At 50.3% G+C, this 18,155-nt stretch overlaps 1 protein-coding gene across 1 annotated transcript in view; it reads left to right on the forward strand.

Moving 5' to 3' along the window:
* DYNC2H1 (dynein cytoplasmic 2 heavy chain 1) overlaps positions 1–15,493 on the forward strand; it is a 1,714,832-nt gene extending 1,699,339 nt beyond the window's left edge. The window contains exon 90 of the mRNA XM_085621461.1: positions 13,722–15,493. Within this exon, the coding sequence (XP_085477587.1) occupies positions 13,722–13,880 (159 nt within the window). The 3' untranslated portion in view covers positions 13,881–15,493. The remainder of the gene's footprint in view (positions 1–13,721) is intronic.
* The last annotated feature ends 2,662 nt before the right edge of the window (positions 15,494–18,155 follow it).

Consider the following 18,155-nt stretch of genomic DNA (forward strand, 5'->3'; position numbering starts at 1 on the left):
CACACAATGGTAACGGACTCATCCCTTCTGGGATGGGGCGGCCACATGGGGGAGGCTGAGATCAGAGGCCTCTGGTCTCCGGCGGAGTCCGGGCTCCACATCAACCTTCTGGTGCTGCGGGCAATTCATCTTGCACTCAAGGCATTCCTTCCGTCTGTGGGGGCCAGAGTAGTGCAGGTGTTCACGGACAACACCACCGCCATGTGGTACTGCAACAAACAAGGCGGGGTGGGGTTGTGGAACCTATGTCAGGACGCCCTCCGCCTCTGGACATGGCTGGAACAACAGGGTATATCTCTGGTGGTTTAACACCTGGCAGGTTTACTGAACGCCAGGGCCGACGAACTCAGCCGCAGGTGCATGATGGCTCACAAATGGAGTCTATACTCGGAGGTGGTGCAAGGTCTCTTTCAACAGTGGGGAGAGCCTTGGTTAGATCTATTTGCCACCGAAGAGAACGGGCAATGTCAGCAATTCTGCGCGTTGGAATTTCCAAGGCGGCACTCGTTAGGCGACGCTTATCGGCGCGAGTCGAGTTGTGGTCTGTTGTACGCCTTTCTGCCTATACCACTTTTGCCCAGAGTGCTGAAGAAGATCAGGCGCGACCGGGCCTAAGTTATTCTTGTGGCTCCGGATTGGGCACAAAGAGTCTGGTATCCCGAGCTGCTCAACATGGCCATCGATCCCCGGAACTGTCTGCCTTTTCGGGAGGATCTTCTGTCGCAGCAACAGGGGACGGTCCTCCACCCGAACCTGTCCAGCCTTCACCTTCTTGCGTGGAGATTGAGCGACGGCAGTTGACGTCATTCGACCTGCCTCCCGAAGTCTCCAATGTAATTCTGGCAGCCAGGCGTCCCTCCACTGAGACGGTATACTCCTGCCGGTGGAACAAATTTGTGGCATGGTGCCCAGCAAAGGCTGTGGCTCCCCTCTGCCCCTGTCTCTGAGGTTCTTCTGTTCCTTTTTTCTTTGGCCCAGCAGGGCTCTGCTCTGGGCACTATCAAGGGCTATCTCTCTGCCTTTCTTTGGCTTCCAGATCAGCCTTCCCTTTTCAGGTCCTCAGTTGTAAATCATATCTGTTAGAGACTACTAGCCGCAGATTCCTTAACGTAGAATTATCCCGAGGCATGAGACTGGATCTGGAAAATTTTGCCTCAGCATCCATGCGCGCCGGGGGTGGTATCACGCGACCCCGCCCTGAAGTCGTCCGCGGACATGACGTCAGCGAGGTCCCACCCCAGCGCGCTGACGTCACTTTCCTTCTTTTCCCCCTTCTAACACGGATCCGGTGTGTGCTCCTTGGCCTGTTTTTGGGCCTCTTTAGCCACTGAGTTGGGAACAGTGAACCAGGCCTTCGGGCTTCAAGACTTGCACTTCTTGTGCACTTCAGATGTCGGCGATGGACCCTCACACTATTTGTATGTGGTGCTTGGGCGAGCACCATGACTCTACAGACTGCGAGGCTTGTCAGCATCTCAAGCCGAAGTCCCGACGGGAGCGCCTGATGAAGTTGCTGTCGGCCAGGTTGTCAAGGTCGGTGTCGTTGCAGCGTCCGTCTCCTACCTTGGACGGGTCCAGGGGCCGCCGTTTTTCGGCTGCAGCGTTGTCCTTCGCTGAGGACCCATGGGCGTCGTTCACCCGTCGGTAAGTCTTGCATTTTGCTGCCGAGGCCCCATCCTCCTTCGGCAGAGGGCGCCGGTCCCTTCCGGGACGTGCACCCTCGTCCGCCGCCACCCTATCTGCCGTTTCACGGCGTGGGGGCGACGAGGGCCCAGATGAAAGCCTACGCTGCAGCTCTGCAGGCTTCCTTGGGCCCTCCACCTCTTCCTACGCTGTCTGGAGATTCCTCGCCACACGCGGGGTCCTCGGCGGAATCGCCGGTGGCGTCACCCCCGGCACCGACGAGTTCGGCTTCAGGATTTAGTGGTGTGGTGCCGTCGAGGTGCAGCCCTTCGGGGTTCCCCTCCTCAGCCCATGGCATCCCAGCCTCGCCAAACAGTCCCGTGGGGTTCCCTGCGGTGTCGCAGGTGGTCGCCGGGAATCAGGGCTTGCCCCCAAGTCCCTCTCGGTCCTCTGGGCAGGGGGCTATCATTCCGGAGGCTGAGCTGACGCCTCTCCGGCATCAGCGGCTTCCTTCCCGGCAGGGACGGCGCCGCGGGTGGAGGCCGGGCACAGGGCGCTTCCCCGGACCCCTCTCGGTCCTCGACGCAGGCAGCTGCCTCATCGGGGGCCGAGCCGGTGCCTTTTCGGCACCGTTCATTGGCCGCTTTAGCTCCGACCCTGCCCTCCTCTCTGATGCGGCATGTGGTGGGGGAGGTCGACCCGGTGCCGCAGGTGGACGCTTCGGTGTCAGTCAAGGATCCATCGGTGTCTGTGGTGGACTCCCCGGCGCCGCCCCGACGTCGGCTTGTGGATTCTTCCCCGGACATCCCTTACTCTCCGGAGGGTTGTCGTCTCCTCTTCACCGGAGACTGGGTGCCACGTCGTGGCTTTCTCCCCGGCGGATTCCAGGGTGGATTCTACGCCGTCTCCACGTCCTCAGCCCCCAGACCCGATCTTCCGTTCTCTACAGTTGTCGGCCACGCAGGCTTCTCCGCCTCTCCGGAGACCCCTCAGGTCCCTCACTCGTCCATGGGTCTTCCATCCTACAGGGGCTGGACTTTTCTTCCTTCAGCAGGGCACAGGGACGGGTGACTTAGTTTGCAGCCTTTGCCCACGGAAGAGTTGCTTTCCCCCCCACGATGCCCTACGGAGGCGAGTGTGGCCTTTTTCCGGACCATTTCCACAGCCACCAGCATTTTGCAAATGGGTAATCCGGTCGCTCCACTCCCAACGAACCACTTGTGGAGGGGAGCCGCTTCTCCCATTTGAAGCTTCGCTCCACAACTCTCTTCTGGGGATGTCCTGCTATGGGGGATCCAGTGCCTCAGCTGCTCCTTCATTGCCACCGTCCTGCCCCGCACGATCCAGTCTGCCTCTTTTCCCACCCATCTGCCAAGGGCCCTATCCTGTGGGCTGCTTTTCTCTCCTTGCCTTCGGTGCCGCTCCCGCTGTCACGGGCGGCCCGGCCCGGTGGTTGGACTCCTGGGGGCGTAACACGCTTTGTGTGTTGGCCAGGGCTGCTTCCGACCTCTGGGATTCTGCAGAGTCTCTTCTGTCTCGCTCCTCCCAGGAGGGTGCCCGCGCTGATCTGCAGCACCATGTGCGGGATGGTCGGGAGTTAGCTACATTTATTCTCCGTTCGGCCTTGGACGTCTCTGCTTCTCTTGGCCACACTATGGCGAGTTCTGTGGCCCTCCGCCGCCATGCTTGGTTGCGGGATGGCTTTTTTCCGGAGAATGTTCGGGTGCATCTTGTTGACCTGCCTATTGATGGGACTTTGTTGTTTCACACCCACACGGACTCTGCTATTCAGTGCCTCCTTGCGGGGCTCCGTCCCCCTCCCCCTCCGTAAGCTTCGGCTTGTCGGTCCTCCGGTGTTTTATGGGAGGTGTTTATCCCACCTTTCTCTTTGGGGCCCTGTGTTTCGGTTGGCCCGTCTGTGTGCTGTGTGCGGCTTGGAATGCCCTTAGGGTCCTTCAGTTGGCCCCTCTGTTCTTTTGGCTGCTGATTCAGCCCTTGACCTTTGTGGTGTGTGATTTTGGCTGTTGGTGAAGCTGTATAGGTCCTCAGGTTGGACCCTCTGTTTATTTTTTGGCTGATTGGTAAGCCGTCTGTGGTGTTTTCCACAGGTCTTTTATGTTCTTGACCTCTGCTGCGGGTTTCCCTAAGAGGTGTTTCCCTGTTGTGTTTTGGGACGAGCCATACCCTAGGTGGGGTACTTTTTGGCTATTGTATAGCTCTGTCTTAAGCTGGGCGGGTGTGGATGCCTTCTCGGTTTCCTCGCATTTTCCTGGTGCCACTGTATGCCGCTTGGTATGGTCTCTCTTTTTCTTCCGACTTTTGTCATGCTGTTTACAGCGTTGTGTCTTGGTGTTTCCACCTTGTTCTCTACCGTTTCGGCCTGGGCCTCTGCCTTGTGTTCCAGGCAGGCTAGGTTATTCCTGGTGCTCTCCTGTGTTCTGGTTGCCGGCTTTTGGTCTGTACTACATGCGTCTCTTTATCTTCTGGCCGGTCCCACTTCTCTTCGTGGGCCGGGTGGTGCTACTGGGACGTTCCTTCTCTAGGGCCTGTTCTGGGGTTCCCTTGCCTCTGTCTTCGTCTTGCGCTGGGCTTGTTCTGGGCACGCTGCTTCATAGTATTTGCGGGCTGTCTGCTGCGCACGCCTGGTAGTTCTGGTCCACCTCCGAGGGCCTCGGCGTGTCAGCGTGTGCTCCTGTCCCTTGCTTTGCTGGGGCTTTGCGCGTCTGTGTCTTCCTTCTCACGTCTGCCCTTATCGGCTGTGGAACCGTTCCTGCCTTGTTCCCTTGCCTCGGGACGGGCACCCGTTCAGCTGTCCTTTGCTGTGTGTGTTCTCCTGGGGCGGGCTCTGCCTCCATTCCTCCTCTTCTCCTTGGTTTTGAGGGGGGCTCTTTTCTTCCTTTGGTACTCGCTGGGTGCTGTCTCTCCCTCTGGGCTTTCTGGCGGACGGCCCTGGCTCCTCGGGTTGGCTTGTGGTATCCTGTCCTTCCCTTCTCCTTGTTCTTGCTTACTTCTGCATGGAGGGGGCTGGGCTGTCCTTCCTGTCCCCATGACACATCCCCTGTTGGGGCCCTGTGTTGTTCCAAGCTGGTGAGGGTCTCTTGCAGACCCTCCTCCCCTCTGGGTATGGCTAGGGTATCTATTCTACGTTAAGGAATCTGCGGCTAGTAGTCTCTATCAGATGTACAAGTTACGGTTACAAACTTCGGTAACGATGTATCTGGTAGAGACGATTCTAGCCGAAGATTCCTTCACGACCCGCCCTTTGTCCCCGTTCTGCGAGGACCCCTCAGCTTGGTCTTCTGCACTCGCCTTACTCGGGTGGCATGTCTTTTCTATGGGTTCTTCCTTTCTCTTCCTCCCTGGCGGGATGCTTCGTTCTCTTATTTGTTCCACTCCTTCTTTTCTGGTGGTTGGATGGTAAGTTCATATGTCCTGTTGCATCCCTGCACCCTGGTTCTTCCAGTGTGGGGCCTACTCATACTTTTCTCCCTCTCTTCTTTCATTGCTTGGTGTTTTCTGACTCCTCTGAACCCCTTTGAGTTGGGGTCTTTTGGCTGTGCCTCAGTCCTTAGCTTTTTACAGAGGATATGACACTCCTTGCTGGTGTTGTCTTGGGGTGATTTGTCGCTCCTCATCCGTTCTGGACTTGTCGCCCTTCCCTGTTGTAGATTGTGGTTGCTGCCTTTCTGTCGTCTGCCCTGACATCCTTCACATGTTTTCTATCTCCAGGAGAGATGTCGCCTTTGCCTTACGGGGTTGCTTCTAGGAGCGGTGCCTTTGCTCCTTCCTTTCTATAAATTTCAGTACTGCAGTGCTTGGTACTGTCCCTAATGGTGCCGTTCCTCACCATTCACTTATTCCCTTTTGTTTCACTGGTTTTTTATACACTGTTCCCATACTCTTACAGTTTTGTTTCTGATGGCTCCGCATTGTGACACGGAAAAGTTCTCTGAAGAAATCTGACGTCAGCGCACCGGGGTGGGACTTATGTGACCTCGCTGACGTCACGTCCCGCAGACGACGTCAGGGCGGGGTCGCGTGGTACCACCCCGGCGTGCAGGGATGGTGTGGCAAAATTTTTCGGATCCAGTCTCACGCCTGGGGATAATTCTACGTTAAGGAATCTGCGGCTAGAATCGTCTCTACCAGATACATCGTTACTGAAGGTAAGTAACTTGTACTTCTTGAAAGGCATAACTCATCTCTTTCCTCCTATTCCTTTCATTATGCCTCAGTGGGACTTGAACCTGGTTTTAACGTATTTAATGTGCACTCCCTTTGAGCCGCTTCACAACTGTCCTTTGAGCTCTTGACTCTCAAAACTGCGTTCCTGGTGGCCATCACTTCGGCCAGACGAGTGAGTGAGCTCCAGGTGCTTTCTTCGAAGCCTCCTTTTCTCTCTGTGCATCCGGACAAAGTAGTCCTCAGACCTCGTCCATCCTTCCTGCCCAAGGTTGTCACGGCCTTTCGCATCGGGCAGACCATCACGTTGCCCACCTTCTTTCCGCCTCCGCATTCGAAAGAGGAAGAGAGGCTCCATCGTCTGGACCCAAAACATGCGCTTTCCTTTTATTTGGATCGGACCAAACAGTTCCGGGTATTGGGTATGTGCGCGCCAAGAAAGGTCGGGCCGTACACAAGTGGACTATCTCCCGATGGGTCGTCCTATGTATCAAAGCCTGTTATTCTCTGGCAAAGAAGGAGCCTCCAGTGGGGCTGTATGCTCATTCCACCAGGGCGACAGCAGCGACTACTGCTTTGCGATGAGGAGTTCCTCTGAATGACATTTGTGAGGTAGCTACGTGGGCTTCGTTGCACACCTTTACCAAACACTACTGCCTTGACAATCAAGTCCGGAGAGACGGCTTCTTTGGCCGTTCTGTTCTCCAGGACTTTCTAGTGTGATCTTGGTTCACAGACCCACCACCGGGGTTTATATTCCTGGGCTATCTATTCTAAGGTAAGGAATCTATAACTAACGTGTTTCTTTCAGATGAACAAGTTTCTTACCTTCGGTAATGATATATCTGTAAGAAACATTAGTTAGTTACAGATTACTTACCCCCCACCCATTCTCCCAGTTCTGCAAACTAACTTCCAGGGATAAGGACATCCTTTCAGGGCCCTAGTTTTGAGCACCAGTGGTCAGTGCCTTGCATGGCTCTGCGTTTCTGGCGTGGAAAGTCATGTACAGAACTGAAGTCAGCGTGCAAGGGCGGCGTCTAAGTAGCTGCCGCAACGTCATCCCAGCGACCATCATGTCAACGACGGACGCGTAGCGGACTGACACCACCTTCCGATGCGCAGAGGTACTGATGATGAAAAAAACAAAAAACTTTACGGATCCAGTCTAACGCCTGGGGGTAATTCTAAGGTAAGGAATCTATAACTTACTAATGTTTCTTACAGATATATCGTTACCGAAGGTAAGTAACTTGTTCTTTGGCTACACTACGGTATACCATTCTGGGTTTCCTCGTGGCTCCACAGGTACGGCGGTCCTCATACACCGCCGTGTGTATATTGTATTTCTAAACATTGGTTAGATCCCGGGGGGAGGTATACCATTATTACAGGTTGAGTGGCCGGGGAGCCGTTAACCATAGGGAGTATATACGTCCCACCTCCTATGGGACAAACATTCTCGGATAAAGTTAGGCAGTTGTGGGGGAAGCTGTTGGAGGGATTGACGATCCTAGGGGGGGACTGGTATGATGTGATGATGCCCCAAGATTGCTGGCGGGGCAGGAAGCAAGGCCCCCGCACAAACAAATCCAAATTGAACTCCCTGGCCACTACACTTGGGTGGTCAGACACATGGCGGGCTTTTCATCGCACAGCGAGCAGGTTGACGTTTACATCGGCAGTACATGATACATTGTCACAACTTGATTACATATTCCTCCCTCACAGTTATATTTACAGGGTGTCATATGCATCCATCCTCCCCCAGGAACTCTCGGATCATTCGCCGGTTCAGCTTAAGCTTCGCCTGAAAACCCAACCAGCCCCCTACCTTTGGCATATGTCCCCCTGGCACCTCAGGGACCCTAACTATCAAGATGTCCTTCAACAGGCCATCTCTGACTACTTCTTGATTAATTCAGACACAGCCCCGTCCAGAATTGTCCTGTGGGAGGCCCTTAAGTCCTTGATTAGTGGGATTGATATAAGCTTCCGTACCGGGGGAAAGCGTAAACAACTAGCCCAAATACTTGACCTCGAAGCCCCTATCCCCGTGCTGATACTGCAAGACGCAAATGGAGTTTTAAGCACCTCGCCTGAGTCAGTAGTACAGGTCTTCGCAAAATTTTATGCCTCGCTGTACCAAAAGTAAGAGCTGATTTCGGAAGACCTCATTGACGAATGTCTGTCTGATATTCCCCCGCAAACTTTCTGACCAAGTAAGGGACCTATTAGGTGCCCCCATAACACTAGACGAGCTAAGAGCAGCATTGATTAGCACCCACTAGGGCAAAGCACCAGGTCCCATCGGATTTAGAAGCAACTTTCTGCGGCACACTTGAAAACGTTGGTGCCCCATTTCTTGACGGCACTTCAAGATGCTTGCGAGCCACGCATGTTGCCTACTGACTGGCGGCATGCTGAAATAGTAATATTTCTTAAACCTGTCCGCCCCCCCCCTGGAAGACCCAACCTCATATCGCCCTATTTCACTGCTCAATTTCGAGACCAAACTTCTCGGCAAAGTCCTCGCAGACCGTCTTCGAGCATGCATTCAAGATCTCATTTACCCTGACCAGACTGGCTTCATGCCACAGCGATCCACCAGGCACAACATCGGATGAGTTCACAAGGTCATTGTCAGGGCCTAGGAGCTTGGCCGGCCGGCGGCCATTCTGTTAGCCGACATTAATAAGGCGTTTGACTCCCTAAGTTGGACGTTGCTATACGTGGACCTCTCGGCCTCAGTTCGGGCGGCTGGCATACCCGTCCTTCCCCTTCTTCATCTATCGGTGGCGCACGACAGCGCTGCCCCCTATCTACACTGCTCTTTGCCCTTCCCATAAAGCCCCTGGTGGTATGGGTTCGACAGGATCCGCTGATTAGAGGGTTCGAGTGGTCACAAGAATACTCTGACAGAATTGCACTCTACGCAGACGACACCCTATTCTTTTTGACAGATCCATGGGCCTCTGGACCCTATATCCTCCAGATCCTCCGAGTATTCGGAGAAACTATTGGGTTGGGAACTAACCCCTCCAAATATACGCTCTTCCAAGTGTGCGGAGACCAGAAACGCCAGACCTGGGCCGTGCAATTATCCTATGCTACAGATGGGTTTAAATACCTGGGAGTATATATATCGTCGTGTCCTAAGACTTTGTGGACACATAACATCATTCCTTTGATCCCTGTGGTTCGTAGCAAAACGACAGTATGGTCCCAGTTGCCCCTATCACTATACGGGCGTTCAGCTATTTTTAAAATGGTGTCTCTACTCTGTTTATTATATCGGCTGCAGAATTTCCCATATAACGTCCCCTACTCTTGGTTTACACAATTAAATGCAATTTTGAATGGGTTTCTATGGCAGGGTGGCGCGATCCATGTGGCACTGCACACTTGCACACAGTCGACATATTGAGGCAGCAGATATTTATGCATACTATTCCGCATCCCCCCTCCTAGTCATTAATGAGTGGTGGTACGGTTCTCAGTCAGACCCTGCATATGCAGCAGAGAGGTTGGCAGTGAAGGACACCCCACTGCAGAAACTCCTGTACAGTCAGTGAAACTAGATGCTCTCCCATCGGCCAGCAAAACTTTTATACAGTTATGGAGATGCACAGTGAGGACCATGGGTTGGATGGGGAAATTGACACAAACAACCCCTCTTTGGCAGGGCACCTACTTATGTTCCGTCTCGGCCTTAGTGAGCTTCCGCAAATGGGACCTTATTGGAATATCCACCTTAGGCGACATTATGCAGGGCTGCACCCTTAAACCCTTTCAGCAACTACAAACAGAGTTTCACCTACATAAATCCCAGTTCCACCGCTATCTACAGCTGCGACATGCTCTTAATCCCCATATCCGACATTTTGAGTCCCATTCAGAATTCCGCCCGCTAGAAGGCTGGTTACTAATGGGGCACACAAAATGAAGCAAATATACTAGACATTAACCACTCATACACGCAAATCATTACATAAGACCAGAGCTGCCTGGGAAGTCGATATGTCGACCTTGACCGATCGTGACTGGAACAAGGCCCTAGCTAGCCCCCGACATGCGGCGGTCTCCTCGAGATTCCACCTCATACAATTTAAATATCTCCACCGTAAATATTATACTAGATCCCGGTTGTGGAAGATGGGAGTTATTTAGTCCCTCCAGTGCCTCCGCAGTACAAAAGAGGAGGGTTCATTTCTCCATACGGTATGGAGCTGTGAGGTGATACAACCATTCTGGAGGAGGGTGGTGTTCTGCCTGGGCCAGTTTCTGGCCTGGACCATTCCCAGACTGCTGCTCCTACACAGCACAGAAGAGATTGGAGGAAATCGCTGTAAACAGCACCTCCTGTTCCTGGGCCTCACTTCGGCCAAAAGGGACATAGCCCAGAATTGGAAAGCGTCTTCCCCACCTGGGTTAGGGGAGTGGAAAAAGGCCCTAGATAGATACATGGGTGCCGGAATTGTTGTTTTTCAAGCACGGGGATGCCCACAGAAGCATAGGAAGATTTGGTCCCGCTGGACGACATATTGAGGCATTACCTTGCCCACCCTGCCACATTCAGACCTCCCATAATTCCTCAAGAGACACAAGTGATACAGTCGTATATCAGTGATAGATCATTTTAAATGCTTTTATTTGACACACCTTAAGCTTTTGCAGTTACGAACAGTCAGCAGGGTACGGTGTAGTTTGTTAATTACCAGGTCTGGTGTTCTAAAGGCCAAGTTGTTATTGAGACCTAAAATCAGGTACGCTATGTCTTTTTTAATATATGCATTGTACTTGTCGGGCTCTGCCCTTTTTGTACCTACAAAAACTAATAGAAATTTGTTGTTAAAAAAACAAGAAGGAGAAATGCAAGATGCTCAAATTAGCTCAGGTCCTGTCTGTCCTGGACCAGAGTAACTGGATGTTGGCGCTTGACTTGCCGTATGCTTATTTTCATATCCCTATCCTGCCTGCCCATATTTTTATATCCTTATCCTGCCTGGCCATCGACTTTTCTTGCAGTTTATGGTAGGCCACCAGCATTTTCAACTAACCATTCTCCCCTTTAGTCTTACCAGCTTCCCTTGGGTGTTCACAAAGGTGATGGTGGTGGTTGCAGCTCAACTGTGTGGATCAGGGGTGTCAGTCTTCCCCTATCTCGACGACTGGCTGCTGGAGTCACACCTGACTCCCTCTCAGACGCTCTCTTTCATCAGAGCAGTTCTGAACACAGTGCAGTTTCGGGACTGTTCTCCCGAGCGGTGAGTCCATGATATTTAGACTATGATACTGATGTTTCAACCTCTGTCATGGATTTCAGTGAGAATTACTCTGAGAATGTTGGGCCTCATGGCCTCCTGCATCCTGCTATTTACACATGCCAAATGGCATATGTGGGCTCTGCAGTGGGACCTGAAGTTCCAGTGGGCACAGCATCAGGGGAATCTTTCCAATTGTGTCCAGATCTCGGAGGGCACTGCACACCAATTGCAGTGGTGGCTAACAAACTAGGATTGGGTCAACAGCAGATTTCTCTCCCTTCCCCAACCAGGGTTCACAGTGGTGACAGAAGCATATCTTCTGGGATGGGAAGGCCACATGGGGGAGGCGGAGTTCAGAGGCTGTAGTCTCCGGTGGAGTCCGGGCTCCACATCAACCTTCTGGAGCTCCAGGCGATTCGTCTGGCACTGAAGGCATTCCTTCCTTCTGTCATCGAAAGAGTAGTGCAGGTGTTCACGGACAACACCACCGCCATGTGGTATTTCAACAAACAGGGTGGGGTGGGGTCATGGATCCTCTGTCAGGAGGCCCTTCGTCTCTGGAAGTGGCTGGAACATCAGGACATGTCCCTGGTGGTTCAGCGCCATGGCGGATGAACTCAGCCACCACTGCATGATGGATCATGAATGGCGTCTTCACTCAGAGGTGGTGCAAGGTCTCTTTCAGCAGTGGGGAGAGCAATGTCAGCCGTTCTGTGCGTTGGAATTTCCAATGTGGCACTCGCTAGGTGACGCTTTTCATTGCGAGTGGAGTTGCAGTCTTCTATACGCCTTTCTGCCTATGCCACTTCTGCCCAGAGTGCTGAAGAAGATCAAGGGCATCGGGCCCAAGTAATTCTTGTGGCTCCGGACTGGGCACCAAGAGACTGGTATCCCGAGCTCTTGAACATGGCTATCGATCATCCGATCAGACTGCCTTTTCGGGGGGATCTTCTATCGCAGCAGCAGGGAACGGTCCTTCACCCGAACCTGTCCAGTATCCACCTCCTTGTGGAGATTGAGTGGCGATGGTTGACAGCTTTCGAACTTCCTCCCGAAGTCTGTAAGGTCATCTTGGCAGCCTGGCGTCCCTCCACCAAAACGGTATACGCCTGTAGATGGAACACATTTGTGGCATGGTGCACAGCAAAGGCTGTGGATCCCCTTTCTGCCCCTTTTTCAGAGGTTATCCTATTCATTCTTTCTTTGGCCCGGCAGATCAGCCTTCTCTTTTCAAGTCCCCTATTGTAAATCGCTTCCTTAAGGACATTACTCACCTGTTTCCTCCTATTCCTTACGTAATGCCCAGTGGGACTTGAACCTTGTTCTGACTTACCTTATGTGCGCTCCTTTCGATCTGCTACATAATTGTCCTCTCGGACTAATGGCTGTCAAAACTGCCTTTTAGGTTGCCATCACCTCTGCTTGCAGGGTGAGTGAGCTTCAGGCTCTTTCTTCTAAACCTCCTTTTCTGGCTGTTCATCCGGACAGGGTTGTCCTTTGCACCAGACCTTCTTTTCTTCCCAAAGTGGTTACCTCTTTCCACAGAGGACAGACCATCATTTTGCTTACCTTCTTCCCGCTCCTGCATCCTTCTTAAGGGCAGGAGAGGCTCCACCGTCTGTATCCAAAACGTGCGCTTTCATTTTATCTGGATCACACAAAACAATTCTGGGTGGATGATCAGCTCTTTGTTGGCTATCTGGGCACCAAGAAAGATCGGGCTGTGCAAAAACAAACCATCTCTTGATGGGTCGTTCTTTGCATTAAAATTTGTTATTCCTTGGCGATAAAGGAACCTCCAGTAGGGTTGCGCGCCCATTCCACCAGGGCAACGCAGCCAGTACTGCTTTGGGTCGTGGAGTCCCTCTTCATGACCTCTTCCAGGCAGCCACGTGGGCTTCGTTGCACACGTTCATTAAACATTACCGCCTACACAGCCAAGTCCGGAGAGACGGCTAGTTTGCCCGCTCCATTCTTCAGGACTTCCTGGTGTGAACTTGGTTCGCAGTCCCACCTCTGGGGTCGGTATTGCTGGGGTATCTATTCTAAGGTAAGGAATCCATAACTAATAGTCTCTTTCAGATGAACAAGTTACTTACCTTCGGTAAAGATATATCTGTAAGAGACATATATTAGTTATGGATTCCTTACCGCTCTACCCATCCTCCCCGTTCTGCGAACTGACTTCTAGAGTAAGGGACTCTCTTTCAAGGCCCTAGTTTTATGCACCAGTGGTCAGTGTCTTGCATGGCTCTGCGCTTCTGGTGTGGAATGTTGTGTAAAATCTGATATCAGCGCGCAGGGGCGGCATCTAAGTAGATACCGCAACTTCATTCCGGCAATCACGACGACAACGACGAACATGGAGTCGACCAACGCAACCTACCGATGTGCAGGGGTACTGCTGGAGAAAAATTCTCCGGATCCAGTATGACGCCTGGAGGTAATTCTAAGGTAAGGAACCCATAACTAATATATGTCTCTTACAGATAGATCGTTACCGAAGGTAAGTAACTTATTCTTTTCTACTAACAAATCAGTGAATATTATTTAAAGCTGGTTAAAATTGCATAATTACATTGTCACTTTATTGATTGTGGTGCTACATACCATACTTATTCATATAATAAACTCTTTGTTTTCCAACAGAATGCTAATGGCCCTTATTCCCCAGAGGAGTGCATATCATTGCCAGTATATACAAGTGTCGAGAGGGACAGTGTTGTGACAAACATTGATGTTCCCTGTGGAGGCCACCAGGACCAGTGGATTCAATGTGGCGCCGCTTTATTTTTGAAAAACCAGTAGCCAGAAACTTAAATTATTATATTTCCAAGAGAATATTTAGCATCTTAAGTATTTATTGTTGCCAATGGCTTTACCTGTATATAGTGAATTTATACTAAACCGCTAATGATTTGAATCCTAAAATCCATTGTTCTGAGCATGTTTTCGAAAGATTGTTCATAAAACACAAATTATTTTCTTTTGTGAATATTTTCATGCACATTCAAAGGACAATTCTGACCTAAGTTCCAAAAATGCAAAATGAGTTGAGCATTCTATTTATTTTTTCATCAACTATATTTTTCTAGAGCTAGTGCCTGATGTCATTTATATTTGATAACATATTAAAAAGTTGATTATCCAAAACGGATTCTTTTATTTAATGAAAATCGTACTAACATTGCCTCTGGCTATCTTGATGTTTTAATAATCTGATTGTGTCGATGACCACCCCACTCCCACGCATCCCCCCTTATGTCCCAGAACTAGCCCGCTAACCAGTCCTTTTGTTGATTCCTTAAGTTCAGACTGTCTGGCTGTTAGAAGCATGGAGGCCATTATTAGTTCTTAGTTTTTTTCAAGCATATTTAGCCAGTTGGTATTGATTTGTGAAGGGTTCTTTCAGTGTGCCTTATTGGACAGCATAATCCAGTTCTTGCGTCCAGCACAGTTTCATAGTGCTGCATGTAACTTTATAACTTTTTGCAGCAAAAAAGAGCCCGGCCCTACATTTTAGTCATACTATTTGTCTATGATTTCTAACGGACATATCTTATTTATTCTATTTAATTTAGAGACTTCATCCACGTGCATTGCTCCCCTAAACAGCTTACAGTTGCTCATTGTTGTGGCTCTCTGCAGAATTAACAAAAATATCAGCTTCTTCAATTTTTTTGTAAAGCCCTTAAAAAGCTAAGCTACACCAAAGATAAATATTCACTCTCCTCCGTATTATCCCCTAATTGTGTCCAAATGGGTTTTGTTTAATGCTCCTTTATCTCTCTGGAAGGGCCAGATGCTATACCTAGAATGTTAGGTCTGGCCTAGATCTGCGTAAACATTTTGCCAGTCTCATATTTTAAAGTCGGACCTAGAGACAGTGTTAACTGTCTTGCCGCCTCAAGTTAAAAAAAAATCATTGTAAAAATACATACATTTATAAACATTGAGGGGCTTTCTGTCAGCCCTCTTCATCCAATTGGTCTGTACAAATGGCATTTCATTTTTGCTTCCCCCAACGTCATCCAGTAGCACGGGGCTGTCAGCTCACTTCAGCCCTTGGCTGTCTTCACTGTGAATGATGGTGTTTCACTCTTGCATGTTTGCTCATCAGTCTTAAAAATAGTTCACTTCAGATGCATGACTGCAGAATTTTGCTTTCATTTGATAATTTTATCATTGTTTAACATATTTTCTTATCTTGGTTAATTTTTTCTTACTTTTTAAAGCATGCATGCCACCTCAAGACACCAATATTTTAACTTTTCATTGCTTTCGTTCTTTAAATAGTTGTTGCATATGTTTGCTGAAAACTTTTTCTTAAAACGTGCAGTCTTGCCAAGGCCTGGCGTATTTGCTCCCAGTTTTCCTTTGTTTCTTATTTTTACAGATAAATACAGAAGGAAAACAATGTTCTTACTGTCTGTATTTTTTTTTAAAGTGGAAAAATACAAAAAGTTGTCCTTTTGTGAGAGACTCTCTATGCTGACCTTCATGAATTCCAGGCCAACCGCTGAGCAGATAGATAGCAAGGGAAGTTAAAAAGCCGGATGAGATTTCCTTAAATATAGACATTTGTTAACATATATTTGTACATATCTGTGGGTGTAGTATTTTGTTATATTAGCTTCTTAATTTGCTAAAATGCGACAGGCATCATAGTTTGAGTGCATGTGTATCAGTTAAATAAATATAGAAATATACCATTTTATGACTACATTAATTTTCATAACACTAAATAAATAAGAATAAATACCAATAAGATGGCCTCAAAAAAATAATGGGTAAATACAGACAGATATGTTAAAAAAAATGAATACCATAAAACCGAAGGCCCTATTTATGAAATGCTCCCCTCCCTAAGAATGTCTTTTCAAGACTCTGGACCAAGTCATTGCTTTGTACTCCAGTCAGGGGCTTTTCAATTTAAAGATACTATTAAGGTCTATAATGTAACATAGCACATGTCGGCCTGTGTTTTAACTTGACTCTCAAAACCACAATATGCCATGCTTTCATGGTGAATAGAGTTCATTTTTCAAACCTTGCTGAGCACCCAGTAAGCCCCAAGGTTGTTCACAATAACTATACCACTATATATTTATTTTATATCCTACTGCCCATTGAGAAGTAATTGCATCAGTTTTTGAAGTACCTAGGTGATGCTAATTTATACGAATTCCTTAACAATCACTGTTGATTGTTATTTATTAGTGACCCTCAACAATTGAGTTGCTACTTTAATTTAACCTTGTAGCAAAGGGATATGCTGGGATAACCTGAAGGGCCAAGAATACAAATTTCATTAAATATTGTAAATATTTTTTCAAGATGGTCTCAGACTTATGACGTATCCTTCTAGCCTTCAGACTGGTCTGTTGAAGGTTTCTCAGCAAAGAGACTCCTGCACCACAAGGTGATGCCCCGCAGTTACAGCACCAACTCCGCTTCCAGATATAAGAGCACCAAGAAGGAAGCTGGATATGTAAATAGAGAAACAATCTTTAAAGTAGTCTTCAAAGTGACAAAACATAGAATATATTTTGCCGGATGTTAAACCTGACATTCTTGGATTGGTATTCCCCCAAACGTTTTGCCTTCATTCCTTTTGTTTGCTGGATTTGTTTTGGTTGTCTTTAGGTCTCTGCACACTTTACCACTGCTAGCCAGTGCTAAAGTACTTGTGCTCTCTCCCAAAAATGTTGTATAACTGGTTTACACTTAATTGGCTAATTTAATTCACTTGTAAGTCCCTAGTAAATGGTACATCTGAAAGAGACACGTTAGTGATAGATTCCTTACCTTAGAATATTCCCCAGGCATTAGTCTGGATCCGGAAAGTTTTCTGCTTAGCAGTACCTCTGCGCGCCAGTAGGTGGCGCCGTGCGGCTCTGCGCCGTCACCAGCGTCGTGCGCGCCGGGATGACGTCACGGAGGTTACTTAGGCGTCACCCATGCACGCTGACGTCAGTTATTTCTTTTTCCGCGCCGAAAGCGCAGATCCGGATTGAGCACGTATCTCGCTCAATTTTTGAGACCTTTTCTCTCCTTCTCGTGTCTCCTGGTGCACGTAGGGATGCCCAGCTTTAAGTCTTGCGGGTCGTGCCACCGTAATATGTCGGTGGCGGACCCCCATGATGTCTGCTTCTACTGCCTGGAGACCGACCACGACTCCCGGGATTGTTGGGACTGCCGTGCCATGGTCCCGAAGGCATTACGGGAGCGGCGCCGGAAGTTGCTGGAGGTCCGGCACTCCTCTCACCGCCGCTCTGGGTCAAAGGGCCATTCGCGGGACCGCGGTCGTCGCTCTTCGGACTCTAAGTCTTCACCTTCAGATTCCGGTAAGTGACGCCATAAGAAGAAGTCGAAGAAGTGTGTTAGCTCTCCGACGTCCCCCCGTCGCTCCCTGTAGGCAGACGTGGATGACAGGGGCTCCGCCCCTGTGGCTCCTCTGGAGCCTGGGAGTCCCGCGGCCTACCCGCTATACCCAGGTCCGTCGGCGACTCCCGAACAGCGGCAAGAGTTTCTTGCTGCCTTGGATCGCCTGTTTAGGCCTCGGGCTCCCACCAGTGCCCCTGTGGGCCCGTGTCCAGATCCAGTTGACCCGGCGGCACCGCCTCCGGCGCCAGCCCCGGAGCCACTGGATCCAGCGCCCGCAGCTCCGGCGCCGCAAGGTGCAACGCCGCTGGCTCCGGCCCCGGCGCTGCCCTTGGCTCCGGCCCCAGCGCCACCCCTGGCTCCGCCATAGGCGCCACACTGGGTGCCGTTTATCCCGCCCCAGCCTTGGTTCTCGGACCATTTCGTTCGGACCTGGGATCCTCATTGGGATGGGGCTTCGGTTAGGCCCCGGCTGGCGCCTCTCCTGGCGCCGCGACCGGCTCCTTCTACCCTGGAGCCGGATGAGGACTGGGACGGCTCCGAGGACCCCCTTGCACGGCAGTGTGACCCCGAGCAGGATTGGGTGGATGACCTTCAAGATGCGGGTGAACTTGATGTGTCTTCTGACCCGTGGTTTGCCTCGCCTCCGCCTACTATGGAGGAGGGGGCTTCCTACACTATGGTTCTGCGTCGAGCCGC

This window comes from Triturus cristatus, chromosome 8, assembly GCF_964204655.1.
Source record: "Triturus cristatus chromosome 8, aTriCri1.1, whole genome shotgun sequence".
In the NCBI taxonomy this organism is placed as follows: Eukaryota; Metazoa; Chordata; class Amphibia; order Caudata; family Salamandridae; genus Triturus; species Triturus cristatus.